The 17,457-nt window shown below is 49.1% G+C and overlaps 2 protein-coding genes across 5 annotated transcripts; one reads left to right on the top strand and one right to left on the bottom strand.

The window, feature by feature from the left end:
- Positions 1-261: 261 nt before the first annotated feature.
- On the bottom strand, positions 262-8,548 carry LOC122372215. 4 transcript variants are annotated; one of them, XM_043349153.1, is made up of 7 exons: positions 8,505-8,548; positions 4,323-5,097; positions 2,675-2,878; positions 1,868-2,026; positions 1,361-1,544; positions 786-959; positions 262-539 (listed from the first exon to the last, which is right to left on the bottom strand). In XM_043349153.1, the coding sequence occupies exons 2-7, from the start codon at positions 4,742-4,744 to the stop codon at positions 435-437; spliced, it is 1,248 nt and encodes a 415-aa protein (XP_043205088.1). In that variant the 5' UTR covers positions 4,745-5,097; positions 8,505-8,548; the 3' UTR covers positions 262-434. The 4 variants fall into 4 exon arrangements, with proteins under 4 accessions (XP_043205088.1, XP_043205073.1, XP_043205097.1 ...); XM_043349138.1 differs by having other exon boundaries at positions 8,474-8,521; XM_043349162.1 differs by having other exon boundaries at positions 8,492-8,507.
- A 195-nt stretch (positions 8,549-8,743) lies between these two features.
- Positions 8,744-16,063, top strand: LOC122372199 (proliferation-associated protein 2G4-like). Its single transcript, XM_043349113.1, has 9 exons — positions 8,744-9,100; positions 10,351-10,479; positions 10,835-10,940; positions 12,875-13,037; positions 13,362-13,583; positions 13,904-14,034; positions 14,354-14,448; positions 14,896-15,023; positions 15,434-16,063. Exons 1-9 carry the CDS (start codon positions 9,010-9,012, stop codon positions 15,530-15,532), a joined length of 1,164 nt encoding a protein of 387 aa, XP_043205048.1. The 5' UTR covers positions 8,744-9,009; the 3' UTR covers positions 15,533-16,063.
- The last annotated feature ends 1,394 nt before the right edge of the window (positions 16,064-17,457 follow it).

The raw sequence follows: 17,457 nt of genomic DNA, 5'->3' as shown, positions 1-17,457 counted from the left end.
ATAGCCAACACACACCTTCCCAGAACCCACCTAACTCGGAAAAAATAGATCGAGTGAAAGTATCCTAAAGCGGCAAATCCAGGTAAAGGCAAAGGCTAGTCTGATGGCAGTCAAAAACAGGTAGCCCTGCTAATGCAATCGGTGAACCTCAGAGGACCTTAAATCTGACCGCGTAACAAGCAAGCACAACTAACAGCAGCTACATAAATAGACAGGAAATGAGTATTCTAAAAACAAAAAAGTGAACGCTTATCTGTCAAACGTTCTGCAACTACAGAGGAAACCGGCAAGGCTCTGCCCCAATGCCCGTCAATAAATACCCACTCACACGTCATTATTCTTAGCGCCATATCATCTACTCATCTACGACCGCGGCGGGATGTGAGAGGCCGCTCCTCGGCTCCCATCGTGGCACGGTGTCGCGGCAGACCGGTCTAATTCTTCCTAATGTAGACGATAGCGGCCACGCAGACCAGCCCGGCGGCGGCTATTTTGAGTCCCAGGTACAGGTACTCGGCCGACTGGCGCAGCACGACGCCCTGGGGATGGGACACAGAGACATCGGTCAGGTGACTAGGTATACGTCCAGTGGAGGCCGATGCAAGACGGTAATCGGTGAACAGTAAGAGTTAGCACAATTAGCCCATCACTCCACAAACACGACCGATCAGCGCAGCTCACTTGCTATCGCTGAACGACGTTCACTCACCAGGGCCAGTCAGTCAGGCGCTCACGCCACCATGACTCACTATCTCACCCTCCCTCCCGAATCAGTCTTCACTCACCCATCCGCCGGCCTCCTGTACCAGTGTGCAGACACGCTCCACGATATAGCGCAGGCTCCACTCGATCAGACGGCGCAGGTGGGCCCAGGCGTGCCGGCGGATTGTGCTCACCACACAGTCCGAGAGGAAGAAGAACAACACCAGGATGCGCTCCTGGGTGACGCCAGCCTCTCCCTGCCGAAAGGACAGACGGGATAATATGAGCTGACGGAAATGGACCGAGGCCTGACAGGGCTGAAGTCGATGGACTGTCAGTCCAGCATATGCAGCACAGATACACCGAAAACGGCGAAAACACAAAGGCACTGCCCGGTACTATTCTTCGCGGTGGAGTCCAAAAGTCGTGCTTAGTTGTGTTAACATCCGTCAGTCTTTAGCCCCACTGGCCCCAACCCGTACGGTGATGCCGTTTTCGTATGTGATACCGTGTCCGTGACGGTATCACATACGAAGAAAATGACCACTTCTTGTTGCTATACGTTATCACAAAATCGAGCCCGTAAAGATGTAATATCTACAATAAACCCATCCAGTCACATGCTTAGCACCCTCAGCCCGAACTCGCCGCGCCGTACCGAGAAGAGCTCCTCGAGCAGCTGTCGGAAGCGGTCCCACGAGATGGCCGTCAGGTCGGTCTGCTGCGCCTTACAGCGCAGCTCGCGACGCTGGTGGGAGGTGGCGAACGCGTCAGCCAGCGCGCGCAGCTCGGTGCCCGTCTGCGCCCACACCGGGTTACTCAGACCCGGCAGCGACATGATCCTAAAAAGGGCCGGGCGAGGATGTTAGGGGTGGAGAAACGCGCTTCACCAGGGCTTGCAATACAACACGAATGTGTTCGGGGTATGTATAAATCATTTTGCGCCAAGCGTGACATCAGTGAATGGTTGAGATATACGACCGGAATTTAACGAGGCAGGCCAGAAAAGTTCGTGTCCACTCCCGAGCTGCACTCAGAGCAGAAACAGTAAGCATTGATAGGTAAACGGCAAGCTCATTTTAATTTCAGCTGAAAAAACAAATAAGCATATTCATAAAATTCCGCCTCGCACAGTTATGTGCTGCGTTCCCGGCCGATCCCACACCTGTTGATCGTATCATCGTTCTGCGCTTCCAGCGCCAGCTCCGCCTCGGGGATGCCCTCCTCGACGATGCGGTCGTGGACGAACTCGAGGAAGAGCTCGCGACCCTCGTCGTTGGTCTGGTCCGGCGTGGGTGTCGGCTGTACCAGCGGGAACGGCGACCTGGCAGACGGCGGGACCGTCAGGACGTGGCGACATACAGGCACACCGCCGCGCCGCGCCAGAGGCAGGCTGGTGTTCAGGACCGGCGCTTGCGATATTCCTATCGTGTTTAGGAGACTAGCTATGATCTTCTAACCTCGCACTTGCTCAGGATCACATTGACCAGCCTCAACAGCTTTGAAGCAACTCATCAAAACTGCTTTGTTGTTCCGGATTACAACGGCCATAATCTAACAATCTTACATAAGTATCATAGCCCGTAAGTGTCATGGTCCTGACCCCAATGATCTGTGACCTGGTGGTAGTGTCAGGTCAAGTCAGGCCACCGGTCCGTCGGATCGGGTTCATCACTGACCTGAACAGCCGACCGGCGCCGCTGGTCGGCTCCTGGTCCGAGAGGTTGGGTCAGGTAGGATCAGGTCAGGCCAGGTCGGGTCCGTCACCCACCTGAGCAGTCGTCCGGCGCCGCTGGTCGGCTCCTGGTCTGGGTGGTTGGGTCAAGTTGGGTCAGGCAGGGTCAGGACAGGCCAGGTACCGTCACCCACCTGAGCAGTCGTCCGGCGCCGCTGGTCGGCTCCTGGGTCTGGGTGGTTGGGTCAGGTAGGCTCAGGTCAGGTCAGGTCAGGTCAGGTCGGGTCCGTCACCCACCTGAGCAGTCGTCCGGCGCCGCTGGTCGGCTCCTGGTCCGAGTGGCGGCGCTGCTGCTGCAGCTCGTCGGGCGCCGGCAGCCGGTCCCATATGCTGTCCCGGCGCTCCATCGGACCCCGCCGAGCGCCACCGCCGCCGCCAGCCGCCGCCAGCTCCGGCTCACAGTCGCCCACGGCCCGCTGAGCCAGCAGCGAGGAGCCGGCCCTGCGCGGAGGAGACTGGTCAGCTGAGCGTCAGGGTCGACAGCGATAGTGAGGTGTGGGTACTGGGTAGGCGGCCATCATATGCATTACATCGTCGCCGCGACATGCAAAAAAAAAAAAAATGTCGCAAGAAGAATTTCCCGACGAGTTCCAGCGACTTTCCTAAGGATTAAGGAACATATCCGATAGCCTTCATAAGAGTTAGAACTAATGTGTTCTTACACAGGTATACGTGAAGGGAAGAGGTTATACAATTATGTTGTGTCTTTAATGGCGACACCCTAATAAAAAGGACGGCTTAGACTAGACAATAGGCATGCGTACTGAGGTACCAGCTCAGTCGACGCCAGCAGTACTAAACTACGCCCCAAACTCATCTACGCATGGTAATCTGCAATCAAACTAATGCGTTTCATTCACGCAACCAAAACATTCAGTCAGTTATAAACGCACCTGGGAACTAGAGCTAGACCGGCCTACGCAAGCCCCACCACATCCTGTTAGTGCTCCAACAAAACAGGACCTCTCCCGGTCCGCAATCAGTGCTGAGTATCAGTCACACCCATCTATAATGTACGATCGGCGGGTGGGTATTAACGATCGGTCTGAGCCCTATTCTGCACAAAAGATCAGCTAGCCTAACCTAACTGAACAACTTTAGGCTATAAAACTTAATGACCACAAGACAATGACGAAAAACATGAAGTAACTGCCTTGTCCCGGAAATCTGCCGCGGTCAATGCGATCAGCACCCCTACCGGCTAGAGCTTATTCTCATAGCGCGGAGGAAGGGTAACATTCGCTGCATCCACCCCGAATAATGCATGTGCCACTTGTGCCTCATGTACGAAACCTCCCGTGAGGTATTGATTACCATGCAAGCAACGCGATTAGGGATTGCTTAGCATATATCTAGCCCACAAAGGAAGTCGGGTCCACTTCTAAACCTATAACGGATGGGCACTCGAGATTCATAGGCGCACAAAGGTATCACTGGATGAACTAGCTATCGCTGCCCCAAAGCAGGCTGAACTACACGAACAAAGAGACCGTAATAGCTGAAAGTGCCAAAACATTCGAAACGAAGATAGCAACAGCTGAAATGACCCACTGCCATTTGTAAGGCAACCGAATTAGTTTATGCTAAGGCTCCCATATCCTAATGTTTTGTTAAAAATTAAAATGTTTGATAAATAAGCACGCTAATCTGAGAAACGCTCATCTGGCATCGATACAGCAGCACTGATCACCGGTTAACTCATCACTATTCATTCATACCTACATGAAAAAAAGCCGCATGTGACGGATATGACGCTTTTTTCTGCGTCTTCTTGCTTACATTTCAGTAAACACATAGACGTGTCCCACTCACTATTCCATTATGGGTGATGGATACCTGGGGAGATACGTCAGCGTGACCGGTGACGTGTAGCTGCGGTACTCACCCTGCGCCGCCGGTGCCCGGGATGAACACCCTCAGGTCGGAGGGCGACCCGCGCCGCTGGGCCAGCGAGCCCACCGGCCAGCCGTCGCCGCGCTCCCGGGGCCTCACGGACGGCGTGTCGTCGGCCTCGACCACCACGGGAACCTCGCAGGCCGATAGCCGGAACGGGTTCGTCTCCGGAAAGTCCGGGTACGGACTGACCGCCTTCTCCTGCGGCGCCGGCGGCATCATCAGCTCCAGCTTCGTCTCCAGCTCCACGATGGCCATGCGGTCCGGCTCGTCGGTCTCGGCGGCCGGCGGGTCCGCCTTGGCGCCGTCGCCGGCCGCCCCGTCCTGGCCGTTGTCGGCGGCCGCGTGGGACATCGCCGAGCTCTGCACCGCAGAGTCCTGGAACCCTTTGGCGTTACGCCCCGTCTCCGGCATGGCTCTCGGGGGAGGCTCGGAAGGCCGGCGAGACACGATTCCGCCGACGCACCGGCAGCGGTGCCCAGCAAACGCTACGACCGCGCACAGTTCGACACACGCGGCACACCACAGCACGTGCAATGGGTATCGCGCAGCGTCAGTGTTCCACTTCCACTACACCAGCCTTGGCCGGTTCTGCCGGCCACGCCACACGACTGCGGAAACTCCCTGCAGCGGGGCGGGGCGGGGCGGGGCGGGCGACCCTCCGACCGCCAGGTGCCGACTGGCTCACTCTGCGCGCGCGACACTCGATCCGCTGGTGACGTCACGATGAGTCAGCGCCGAGACGGCCGACCGCGGGTGGTCGCAATCTGAAACCGAGCCGAGCCGTCCGTCAAGACCCGCCGATCATACCCACCGCCACTGACACGCTCCGGTAGCACAGTACAAAGTGAAGTACCTATTTAGAGCGAGATAACGCACGACTGGTGCGAAGGATGGCTGGCCGGTGCATGTTACAGATAAGTCCTTCGAGGATGGGGAAGCTTGGAGATACACCGGAAACATGTAAACCACAGATATTGATGCCTAACAGAGCTCTCTGATAGCTTGGATAATTACAGTCATTCCTGACAAAAACATTCTGTCTTCTAATACCCCAGGGAGGAGGGGGATGAGCAGGTTCGTCCCCGCCGTTTCTCATATTTAGCCGGAGATCGGCGAAAAAGAGCGTCACAGACTACAGAGCGTCCTGAGAGTTGACCTTGAGGCAGGGTTGTGCTTGACTCATGAGTCGAGTCAGAAATTTGACTCAACTCTGACTATATATATATTCTTAGTCCTGGCTTTGCTGCCAGATTTTTTCACCTCCCCCCGCTCAACAACTTGAGTCAATTTTGAGTCAACTCACTTGACTCAACAAAAAATTTGAGTCAAGTTTGAGTCGACTCATATTTTCATCGAGCCGCTTGAGTCATGAGTCGAGTCAAGGGAAAAAATCAGTTCCTTGTTTGAATCAGAGTTGAGTCAGGGCTTTTTGAAGTTGAATGATGAGTCGAGTCGGCACATTTTTTTTTAGTCGAGCACAACCCTGCCTTGAGGGTCAGGTTGAATCCGCTCAAATCAGTAAGTTGGCCCACGGTTGTGTTGCATATCATTCGACTTAGCAGCTAATTCTGTGCACTGCTTACTGCTGCCATTCCTGTATCAATAACTCAATTTGATCAGCATTATTGACTCTATTAGCTGCTCCGGTCACGAACTCAGTGCTCCCGAGTGACGAGAAGGACGCGTTGTCCACTAGGCCATATCGAGGACAAATACAAGATTCAAAGACCAAAACAGTCAAAATTGGTTCTAAAATCTCATCTAACAGCTAGAGGAAGAACCAGGAAGGAAAAGGGGAGCTAGGAGAGATGCCAAAAAGCGGAGGTGGGCATCGCTACCGGAATTTGGAAACCGCTACCGCTACCTTCCGCAACCTGAGGTACCAAAGCGCAATCGCAACTCCGCAACTCCACCTCTATAAGGTACCCATGTTTTATCAGTTTTGATCCTGAAAAGCAGTGCTATGTCTGATAGGCAGTACCTTTTGAAGGTCAACAGAGGTCAGCAAAGTGAAAATAATCTCGGTTTTCCCGGATTTCGACAATTTTTGCAGCTTCAGACGCTATAACGCGAGAACCAGAAGAGCTAGAACGGCACGGAAAAATAAACGACTGCCCATTTACAGCACTGTCTGGAGTACAACGTCAGATTTGACCTCAGGTCAACGGTTTGGCCTCCAATCCAAGGGTCAAGAATTGCCAAAATAGCCAATAATTACGAAACTAGTTTTTTTTCGGCCACAGGTCTAACTTCTGACATAATAACTCGGCAATAACTTTATCACCATAGCATTTCTCTCATCAAGGCGCGTCCTTTTGAGGTCATCAATAATATAAAAGATGATCTCGAAAGGTCAAATTGAATATTTGACCTGAGGTCAAGGTCACGGCCTGGTCCATAAAGGTTATGTTGCATATCAATTGATAAGTCTTGACGAGATAAACACAATAACCTCAACCTGGAGCCTGTATCTCGCTTCAATCGTTAGCTCGGTGGTGGTCCTGGTAGCGGTTGCGCTTTAGAATTTTTCGCTTCCGCAACTCGCAACTCCGCAACTTTTTTGGGCTCGATAGCCGATCTGTAACTCCGCTACCAAGAGGGTAGTCCGCAAGTTGCGGAGTTGCGGACATAGTTGCGCAATGCCCAGCTCTCCCAAAAATCATAGCAAATAAGAAAGTACAGGGAGAAAGAAGGCATATAAAGCAGACAGATTTTACATTGGTTAATAGAGACATAACAGCATAGTTTAAATATTATCTCAGACATATCAATCTGAATCAGCCACCTGTTAGGCATGAGTGCTCACTGCTCACCAAGTGATTGACTGGTTCATCTGATCAAAATTTAGAAAAAATAAATAGGGGATATTGAGGCTGGATCCTGGCAGCTCTTTCCAGAAAAAAGGTCTAGGAAAGTAACAACACAGTAGAAGAGCCAGACCAATTGCTTTCACTGAGTGCAATTACTTTTTAGGAGCAGTGGAGCAGACTGATAAGTAGGTAGCATAGTCAACATGGCTTAGAAAACATTAAGAAATAAGAAGCCATGAGCATCATGAATCGACAGTTACAGAAACTCTTGGGAACATTGTTGGCCAAACAGAGGACCATCTGTAAATAACATAAGATAATTGAACCAATGAACTTCCAACAATTAACCCAAACTAAGATATTTACTACCAAGAAAATGCTAAAAAGGCATAAAAACAAATACATTTAACCTCATTGCGAATAATGGAAGCCATTGTTGCATTTAGCATCATTTGATCAATGAATTAGCTCTATTGTAACTAGCAATGGGGCATGCCCCTGTTAGCAATGCTGATTTTATTAATGTTCTTTTGGGACCTGTCTACTTGTCCTACAAAACTGTGACTTATGAACAAGAAGCAGTGAATGGTCCTGCTCACTCTGCTAATTGTGGTGTGAACTCCACTCCACTCCACACCAGTAGGTAGGTACCTACTTCAGACTGTCATTACCAACAGTGCTACCAGGACTCAGGAGTAAAGTATGCTCTTGCCACGGTTGCAGATTAGGAGGTTAAAAAGGAGGCATCCTGAAAGTAAGACAAAGAGTAGGTATCACCCAATCAACAAATAGTTGTGCTTGCATAGCATTTTTGAGAGGCTCTAGCTCATTTATTTTGCTATAATTCTGATGCAGTGATCTTTGTATATTTAGAGGGGATTATTTTATAAATTGTACAGCACCATTGGCATCTTTCGCAACATACTGGGCGGAGCTATAAGCTTGCAACAAAACCTATGTAAGCGCAGCTAATGAAAACTCGTAACAAATAGGTACACAAGAAAATTAAAAAAATAAAAAAAGATACAATTAAACAGCATGACAGCATGTCAATTTGAAACCCAGAAGATCAAGATGAACAAAGAAGGTAATCAATTGGAGCAAATTCCGCAAAAGCAGCTTGACCATCACATCAAGCAAAAAAGAACTATTTTGATTTTGATTTCTAACAAATGCTAAATATCCCAAGGCTTTTAACTTGCCCACTAATAAACCACCCAGTAGGATACACCTAAATTCATTCATATAAGCGACCCCACATCCAATATATTTTTCCTGATTATGAAAATTATTGCGTGATGTAACCTAAACGACGAAATCACAAAAGTACCCCATGTATAAAACAAACAAAAGCAGTGTACTTTGACGCAAGCGACGCAAGCCAGCAAGCATTTCACGATGAATTGTCGATTGTTAGTTAATGTCGATTGTTAATGAATGGTCAATTGTTAATTTATTTTTATTATTTTGCAATTTTTTTTTATTTTTAAACAAAAACATTTACAATGATCACTTTAACCCCTAGTTATGCTGTATACCGCTAGGTTTAGCTTATACGTTTATTTACAGTATTTTCCCTCCTTTTTTACTTTTGCTTATTTTCATTGTACTATGTATTTTTGTCAATTTTTGATGCTAATATTCTTATGTAAATAAAATAAAATATATTTTGAACTATTAAATAAAAAGCAATGACAAACAATAAAAAAATAAACATTTAGGTGCTAGAAATAACACTAGGTGTATAGCCATTGTGTGAATCAATTTGCAGAACTAAGGGGAACACTGCATTTCTCATGCTCGCATGTTGTTGGCGGGTCGCCGTGGAGTTTTAATTTTAGTATAAGGCAAATTTTATTTGCAGAAATGGCGTCCAAGGAGGAAGATGAGCAGGAGAAGACTATTGCTGAGGATGTCGTGGTCACTAAATATCAGACGGCAGCTGAAGTTACCAACAGTAAGTTCACGGATCTTACGTTTAGGTGAAAGCATCGTGGGCGCTAGATTTGTCGAAGCACGTTGCGTCGATTATTTTACCTAATTTCCGGTTTTGCAAATAACTTTGTTTTTTATATATTAAGCTTCCATTGTTTTTTGTACCACTTTGTCAGGTGTAGTCTGCGTATGAGGCTTTGGAGCATTCAAATTTATATACAGCATATGGATTTTTTTAATGCAGATCAAGATGAAAAAATCTCGGTTTAAGTGGGTCAGCATTACATCGCTAACCTCATGGTAAATTTCACTTCTAGTTGTCCCCTCTTATCAAGTGGCTTACATCAACAACAGTATGCGTTGTGGGCAATGTCGCTCAGTGACATTTATATGGCTCCATATGTTTGTAGATTATTTCTGGCTAGTTAATTTACTGTAACTTTAGCCAATTTAATATAAAATCTGTTAAAAATTCCATTTGGATCATAATTTTACATAAATTACCATTGATCAGATAGCTGATAAATGCTACGCAACCTCACTTTCAAAACTGCTTGACTTCATGTAAATGTACCTACTTTCCTGCGATTTTTCATGCCTTTCAGAATGAATAATGATAAGATAGCAAGGTTATTAACTCCAATATCATATATGCAGTTTAAATGGTAACTTTGTTCTTTCATAATAACATGAGTACTGAATTCCTAATATTGATATGGTTCACAGCAAATAAGTGTGTAACTGAGTGCCAGTGTTTTGCTTGCTTAGTTATCTTGATACCATACTCTTGACAACTTGTTTTCAGTTGTTTTTCTTTATATAATTTGTCTGCTTTAAAGGCAGTTTTATTGCCTAATTTAACTTCCAATATTATCTCTACTTGTGAATTTATTGACCCTGGTATATAAACCCTGCAAATGTTTTATTGAAAACCAGTTGACAATATAGGCACTAAAATTTTGCCAGCATTTTCTTTTAACTGGAATACATTTGGGAAAGTTAACTGACAGCAATATCTGAATGAATTAAAGTCATTTTTCAACACATTAGTTTTTCATTGGGAAGATGTAACCTACCTATTTTATGAATGGCTCTTTCCTTGTATCATTTACTCCTAACTAGGACAAATGAATATGCTTACAAATGCTGGTAGAAAAATGTAAAATATTTTCTGTTTGGCATATTGTTTATATGGTATTATGTCTAAGCATTATTATCAAGCATGAGCAAACATGGCAAATTAATGTACTATATCATGTGTGTGATTCACAGAGGCCCTGAAAGCAATCATTGCAAAGTGTGTTGCTGGAGCTTCAGTGAGGGAGCTTTGCAAGGCAGGAGATGCCTGCATGGAAGAAGAATTGGCCAAAGTCTACAGAAAAGACAAGAACCTCAAGAAAGGTAACTTGTATAGCATACAATCTGCTGCTGTTTACAAGGGTGCTAGTTTATCTATTGTAAATTAAAAATAAACATGTTTGTACCAGGCACCATTAATTTTTAGGTTATTTGGTCAATGACAATGAATAAGATTAAACATCTGATTCTCTGATTCTGAGGTTTATTGACATCACAAACATTTTGGTATGTTATCTGTCTGCATCTGCTTTGTTCCAATAGATTAAACACCTGTCCTGTTTCTCATTGCAATTTACCTGTGTGTTGACATCTGGTTGCACACCTCACATCACACCCACCAATCGGCACATGTGCCAGCGCTGTTGGCCGTGACTGACGCGCTCTGCTCGTGGGCCAGGTATCGCGTTTCCGACGTGCGTGGCCGTCAACCACTGCATCGGTCACTACTCGCCTCTCAACTCGGATCCGGATACGACGCTGGCCGACGGAGACCTGGTGAAAATGTCAGTTTAGATGCAGACATACCTCAGATGCAGCCATAAACAGCCACCAACGGCTAGCTCAGACAGTTAAAAATGACCTGATTCGCCGTTAGTCATTTATGCTGAAAAGTCGTAGCAAAGACGGTCATCTCGCGCTTAAAACGACGTCCTGGGTGGTGTTTCACCGACGCTGCCAGCACACATGGCAGTTTGGGTTTCCATGCAAACATTAACAAGCCCATAGCAGCTCCAATACTACCACAAGTATGACGTCAGCTCGCGAAATGCGCTGGCGGCGTCGGTGAGACACCGCCCTTGACATACAAGTAATACTTCCGGATTTTTACAGCTTGGATATAGGTGTCGCTGTTTGTCGGTCTCGGTCGCTTGGCTTCGGCCGCGTTCCGGTCCCCCTCCCCCCACTGGACTTTCCTCCAGTGGGGAGGAGCTGTCGGACGGGGGAGGTGGGCGGTTGTTGCGTGACTGAAAGCTGAGATGGTTTCTTACCGCCGTGACTGGGTGTGGGCAGGTCTCTTGGGTCGGCTGCCCGCCGATACGCATCTACGACCTCCCGCGGTTTCTGTGCAGTGTGAGGTTACTAATGTCAGTAGATGTTTGCTTCTTGTTATAAGTAGCCAGCAGGGCTGCGGAGTCGATGGATTTTCGGTGACTCCGACTCTGACTCCACATCCCTCTTAACCCTAGAACGCCTAGGGGGGGGGGGTTGTATCAACCCCCCCCCCCCTGAGGTTTTTTCGAAGTGCACGCTAAACGGCTTGTCGTAGCGGGCTGAAATTTTCAATACCCTCTGGGGCAACCTTTGCGCATCTTTTGCCGAAAAAAAAATGATCGGGTCATGTCAGGTCACGGAGTTATGACGTCATAAGAGGTACAGCCTCCGGCCGACAGTTACCAAACGTGTGCGCCGAATCCCTAGGTTTTCTGCCGGTGATACCCACATTGTTTGATGGATCATGATGAAACTTCCCATGCATGTTGGGGCAAGCATTGGCTATCGTGTGGTGCAAGAAAATTGACCGGGTCAGGTCAGGTCACGGAGCTATGACGTCACAAGAGGAACAGCGTCTGGTACTATTTTTGAAAAGCGCCCGAACCACTATTTTGCTAATTCTTGTCACCTCAATGGGAATATGCAGCAATATTAGCTTCTATAGGGAGCAAATGGACCTCCCAAATCCAAAAATACAATCAGATTTCAAAAATTTAAATTTTGATTTTTCGAATTTCTGCCGCCGACTGTGACCTTGCGGACTTCCGGCGCTCCCAACGCGCCATTTTTAGAGCTAGGGAAACGAAATACATACCAAACGATAGAGAATTGATCAAGGAACACGATAGTGAAGGTTTCAAGTCGATATCTCCCACCGTTTTGCCGCAATCGCCGCGGAAAGTTGAAAAAGTTTGATTTTTTCGGAAAATTTGACCTTTGACCGGTCATAAGTAGGTCAAATGTTGACCTAGGACCAAAAAATATACCACCAATCGCGAGATCTCGTTGAGAGCAATCCTTTGTTTTTTTCCGCTAAGCTCTACGACCTTCCGTTTCGAAACGCCAGGGGGGGGGGGTCGTAACAACCCCCCCCCCTGGTCGTTCGTGTTATGAGAAATGGCCTGGTCGTGCGAGGGTTAAAAGAACTTACTTTTGGTGATGTTTTATGTGGCATCATGTTGATGGAAGCTGAGTGATTGTTGAAAGTGGAAAGTGGAAATTGTACTTTATGGTGCTACTTTAGTTTCATGTTGCCTGATCTAGACAAGATGCATTTTTTTAGATGCCACAGCTGACCTAAATCTAATTGGGATAAAAGTCCTCGATCATGATCCTGTAACCCATGACCCGTGTGGCTCGCGCCTGTGTAGTAACCAGTTTGTACCTGTGCGGTGTACCCCACGTGTTACCGGCTGGCACTGACGCCCACTCGCCGCCTCCGCAGTGACCTGGGCAGTCACGTGGACGGCTTCCCGGCGGTAGTGGCGCACAGTCTGGTGGTGGGCGCCGGTAAGGAGAACAAGGTGACGGGACGCAAGGCAGATGTGCTGCTGGCGGCCCACTACGCCTTCGAGGCGGCGCTCCGGCTCACCAAGCCGGGTCAGGAGGTCAGTGAAATGACGGAGAAGGCCCGGTGCGACGGGGAAGGTTTGTAGTGTAGTGTAGACGGTAGCATAATGTTAGTTTTTTCATAGGCGCAAAATGACCTTGTAGTCGGCGCGCCCCTAACCCCAACAAACAAATAACAACAACCTGTTTTCCCGTCGATGCGATGCTCGTTAGTAATAGTTACAACAGCGTTTATGTGATCAACTCTGGCTAATAATGGAGCTCCGATGGTGATATGGTTTTGTCGGTCCTCCGCACCTAGAACTTTGTGTGGTCTGCTCGCTAAAACGACCCTGTTACCATCATCTTGTCTGTGCCGGCAGAACTACACCGTGACCGATATGGTGACCAAGATCGCCAGCGAGTTCAAAACGAAGCCGATCGAGGGCATGCTGTCGCACCAGCTGAAACAGAACGTTATCAACGGCGAGAAGACAATCATCCAGAACCCGAACGAGGGCCAGCGCAAAGAGCACGAGAAGTGCGACTTTGAGAAACACGAGGTGTACGGCCTCGACGTACTTATCTCCACCGGCGAGGGAACGGTACGTGGTGGAACGCTGGAGACTGAGTAGGGTGCAGGTCGGGGAGCGAGGGACGAAAACAGGCCGGGAGGGATTGTGCGATGACAGGCTGATGGGAGGTCAATATGTAGTTTGCGTTTTTGGAAGCCAAAGGACGGCATTGCACGTGTGTGACCGCCCTGCAAAAGATTTTGAGTGTAGAAACGGCAGTTTTGTGATGTCGGCAGTGCACTTACGTAAAAGCGAAAGCAAGGGTAACTAACTAGTGCGTCGTGTATAAAATATAGGTGAAGCACTTCTAGGTGCCGTGTAAGCTGACTCATATTCGCTTCATTTGACAGGCACGGGAGCTAGACGCACGCACCACAGTCTACAAGAAAACCGACGAAGTGTACAGTCTCAAGATGAAGACATCACGCGAGTTCCTCTCGCAAGTCAACAAGAAGTGTGGTACTATGCCGTTCAACCTCAGGTGCGTTCGCAGTAACTGCGTTTATTATTTTTGTCTGGCCGAGTTTCCGTTGATGACGACATTCAACCACCATCGCGTGATTGCCCACATTCAGTCAGCAGCCGCAACATACGGTTGTCGAGGTGTCAGAGTCCATTCTTGGTGAGACGTTGGTTTTAATCAATAAATTCTGAACTCGTCTGGAGCGGAATACGATTAGGTTCAAGCACGAACGAGATAGAGTTGTGCACTGTGCACTGTGCACTGTGTAGCTATGTAAACATGAGTAATTTCTGGCTTCTGCTGTGTCTGACGACCGGACTCCGCTCTCCACCCACAGGATAATGGATGACGAGAAGAAGGCGAAGCTAGGCGTGGTCGAGTGTGTCAACCACAGGTTAATAGAGCCGTTCCAGGTCCTCTACGAAAAGTCAGGTGCGTATCGGCTGTCCGACGTGGGTCGATATCGAGTCCTGTACAGGGCTGTGAGGCTCGCGTCTCAATGTTTACTGTTGCGTCACGCGTCAAAAGTAACTGCACCGTCCTGCACGATAAGATAGCGCGTCGCTCTGCAGATTCTGAAGCCTGCAACGGACGTGCAAGGCTTGAACTAACTATCGATATCGACATCGTTCAACTTATCATTGGAACATAACAATTTGTGTGCGTGTGGGAGGAAGTTCTTCGAGAAATGGGATATTGTGCTCTTAACAATCTTAAATTATGCTCGAAGCGTTTACCGTCAAAATAAAAAAAGCATTTCACCAAACGAACGCAGTGGCATGAATCGGATGCTATTCTCACAATTTCATGCCGGGATATTTTGGGAAAGAGTTCACCCGAGCTGACGAGCCGATTACCGACCCCGTCCGAACCTCGCAGACCAACTGGTGGCCCAGTTCAAGTCGACCATCCTCCTGATGCCCAACGGCACGCGCAAGATCACCGGAGTGCCCTTCGACCCGGAGACATGTCAGTCAGAGCACTCGATCCAGGACGAGGACGCCAAGGTACGCCTGGGGAAGAGGAGGTGGGAGGGATCGGACTGGTCAAGCTAAGGCATAGATAACGTGGCCGAAATGGAACCAGATCTAGCGTATATAAAAATATGGCATTGCTTTTTCATTTTGCGGTAGTTTTCTTTCTGGAAAAGTAATTGCAGCAGTTTTACCGCTAGGTATTTTGCCTGCAGTGTGTCCATCGTAGGATTTTTTTTTTTTTTTTTTTTTGCTTCCTGATGAACGTGTTAAGCTTGGGTGTGTCAATTCATCGTTTCTTGTCAGACCGTCAAAGGCTTAAGCAAACGTAAGCTATAGCAAACTTTTCCGTATTTTCGATTTGGCCGGGATCATGCATTTTATGGGCGGGCGTCTCATGTGGCATTTTAGATCGTTACACTCACCCATTCCTCTTTTCACAGTCCCTGCTAGCAACTCCGCTCGACAAGAAAAGTGCCAACAAGAAGAAGAAGAAGGCGTCCGGCGCTGCGCCGCAGGCGGTGCCCGTGTCCAAGGACTAGCGGCGTGGCGCCGCGCGCGCGCCGAGGTCCCTCCCTGCTGCTCTCCTCCGTGGCACGCCGGTGCGACGGTTCGCCACTGCCGGCCGCGCCGGCCGCAGGAACAGTACAACGCCACCGCTGGCCCGCGCCACGAGCGAGCATCAATCCATACTGCTTCTGTGCTAATAAGGTGTTTGGTTGGTTTGGCTCTTTTACATCACGCAACAGGAGGAACAATAAAGGGATTTTGTGAAAGTGTTTTCTCAACTTGGAGAGGTTGTGGCTCGCTGGCTGATTGAAGATTCCAGGAGGGTTGTTTCTTTTTAGCGATGGGCGTTGGCGTGCATGGAGGATGGTGGTGAGGGTTTCGTTTCAACTCTTCGCAAAACAGCTGCAAAGTTTTTTCGTTCTGACATGCTCTTTTGTTCGCCGAGTTAAAATGTTTCTAGCCTGGCTCGATCTTACTTGATCAATGACTGACTGTGTCACCAGTGACTGAAGAGCAAGTCATTAGTTCACATTCTGAGATGTCTAATACACAGCCTTTTAATAGCCCGTTGTTACATTGCAATTCGCCGATTCGACGATTATGAACGGTCGTAGGGGTGGGGGTGGTCGTTGTTGTCACCGATTTTCAGCCAAATCGAACAGGTCCATACCTGCCGAATCTAGTGAATATCAGCTGATTAATAGGCTACATTCCGTCATGAATCGAAGGCACACCCGCTGGTGTTTCCTCCACTTGCATTAAATTACAGTATCCCACTGCCCGCGACAAGGAAAAAAACCTTTGTATCGAACAGTGATGACTGAGCTCACCTAGTAACACCGACCGGGGTACCTTATCCTTTCCAGCCAGGTGCCCAGTCACCCCTTGATTGTTTGGCCGTCAATAATAAGCTACAAAGTTGTTAAAAGAGTTGCTAGTCATTAAGGTAAACGAGCCGGTACAATGATCAGACTATCCTACACTGGGCAAGTCTACTGTGCGCATATCGTGGTCGATTCGTACTGCGAGCTGCGATACACCGGTGTGTACGGAGTCGTCATTTCCATCGGATCGCCGCCGCTGCCCGCACCAGAGCACTGACTCCGGCGACGTGGCACCGACCCAGATACCCCCGCGGAGCCGAGCGCCGCCGCCGCCGCCGCCGTGTCGACCGGGCTGGGAGTGGGCGCACCTGTGCTGCCGAGCCGGGATACCTTTGACGGCACTTCTGACGCCACGAGGTCACCCACCAGGTGGCTGGGGCGGGGGGCGGCGCTCAGAGTGGAGTTTGAGCGCTCAAACCTGGGCATAGCGCTGATTGATATAAGCGTCTCCGGAGCTCATCAGTTGGTGTTGAGCCGTGATGTCATCACCGTATGTTGCGTTAGTTACCGAGTCATGTGGGGTGGCGAGAGGTGTCGCCATGTGTGTAGTGGGCTGTGGGAGTCTGTTGATGTAGAATGATTTCCGCACAACTATCCTGGGGCGCATGTTGCCGGCTGGTAAAGATTACACCGATGACGTATGGGATGCGGTGATCGGTGTTCAATATTACACTACAATGGGTTCAAACTCGACTGTCCGACGTTGCTCTTACGATAAACGGCACCTCCTCTCCCCCTCCCCCCTTAACGGCCGAAGCCCGTCTCCAGCGCCGGGTGGTGAACGTGTGAACGTCACCCCGTGACTCACTTCCGGCGGCGATAGGGCGCGCCGTCTGCGGTGACATCCGCCGGTCCGTCTACCGGCGGTAGACATGGCCGGTTCGACCGCTTCGCCTATGGCCGGTCCGTCTCCCCAAAACCACCGTCCGTCACCGGTCTGTCTTCCTCTTCGAACGGTGCTCGAGTTTCCTAAGCACCGCCGGTCCGCCGCCCCGCTTACCGCGCACCGCCGCTTCCACTAATTCTGGTTTGCCTGCCCCGCCCATCAGCGTTCCGTGACCTCAGTTTGCTCG

The sequence above is a fragment of the Amphibalanus amphitrite genome, unplaced genomic scaffold (genome assembly GCF_019059575.1).
Source record: "Amphibalanus amphitrite isolate SeventyFive unplaced genomic scaffold, NRLGWU_Aamphi_draft 000036F_arrow, whole genome shotgun sequence".
In the NCBI taxonomy this organism is placed as follows: Eukaryota; Metazoa; Arthropoda; class Thecostraca; order Balanomorpha; family Balanidae; genus Amphibalanus; species Amphibalanus amphitrite.
The sequence above is the reverse complement of the archived record's forward strand: the minus strand, read 5'-3'. Positions and strand labels throughout refer to the sequence as shown.

Coding starts and splice junctions, on each gene's coding strand:
- LOC122372215 (XM_043349153.1), bottom strand. CDS start 4,744: ATGCCGGAGACGGGGCGTAACGCCAAAGGGTTCCAGGACTCTGCGGTG. Junction 2,027..2,674: donor GGCGCCGGACGACTGCTCAG/GTGGGTGACGGA, acceptor GCCGTCTGCCAG/GTCGCCGTTCCCGCTGGTAC. Junction 1,545..1,867: donor AACGATGATACGATCAACAG/GTGTGGGATCGG, acceptor GGCCCTTTTTAG/GATCATGTCGCTGCCGGGTC.
- LOC122372199 (XM_043349113.1), top strand. CDS start 9,010: ATGGCGTCCAAGGAGGAAGATGAGCAGGAGAAGACTATTGCTGAGGAT. Junction 9,101..10,350: donor GGCAGCTGAAGTTACCAACA/GTAAGTTCACGG, acceptor TGTGATTCACAG/AGGCCCTGAAAGCAATCATT. Junction 14,035..14,353: donor ACTATGCCGTTCAACCTCAG/GTGCGTTCGCAG, acceptor CTCCACCCACAG/GATAATGGATGACGAGAAGA.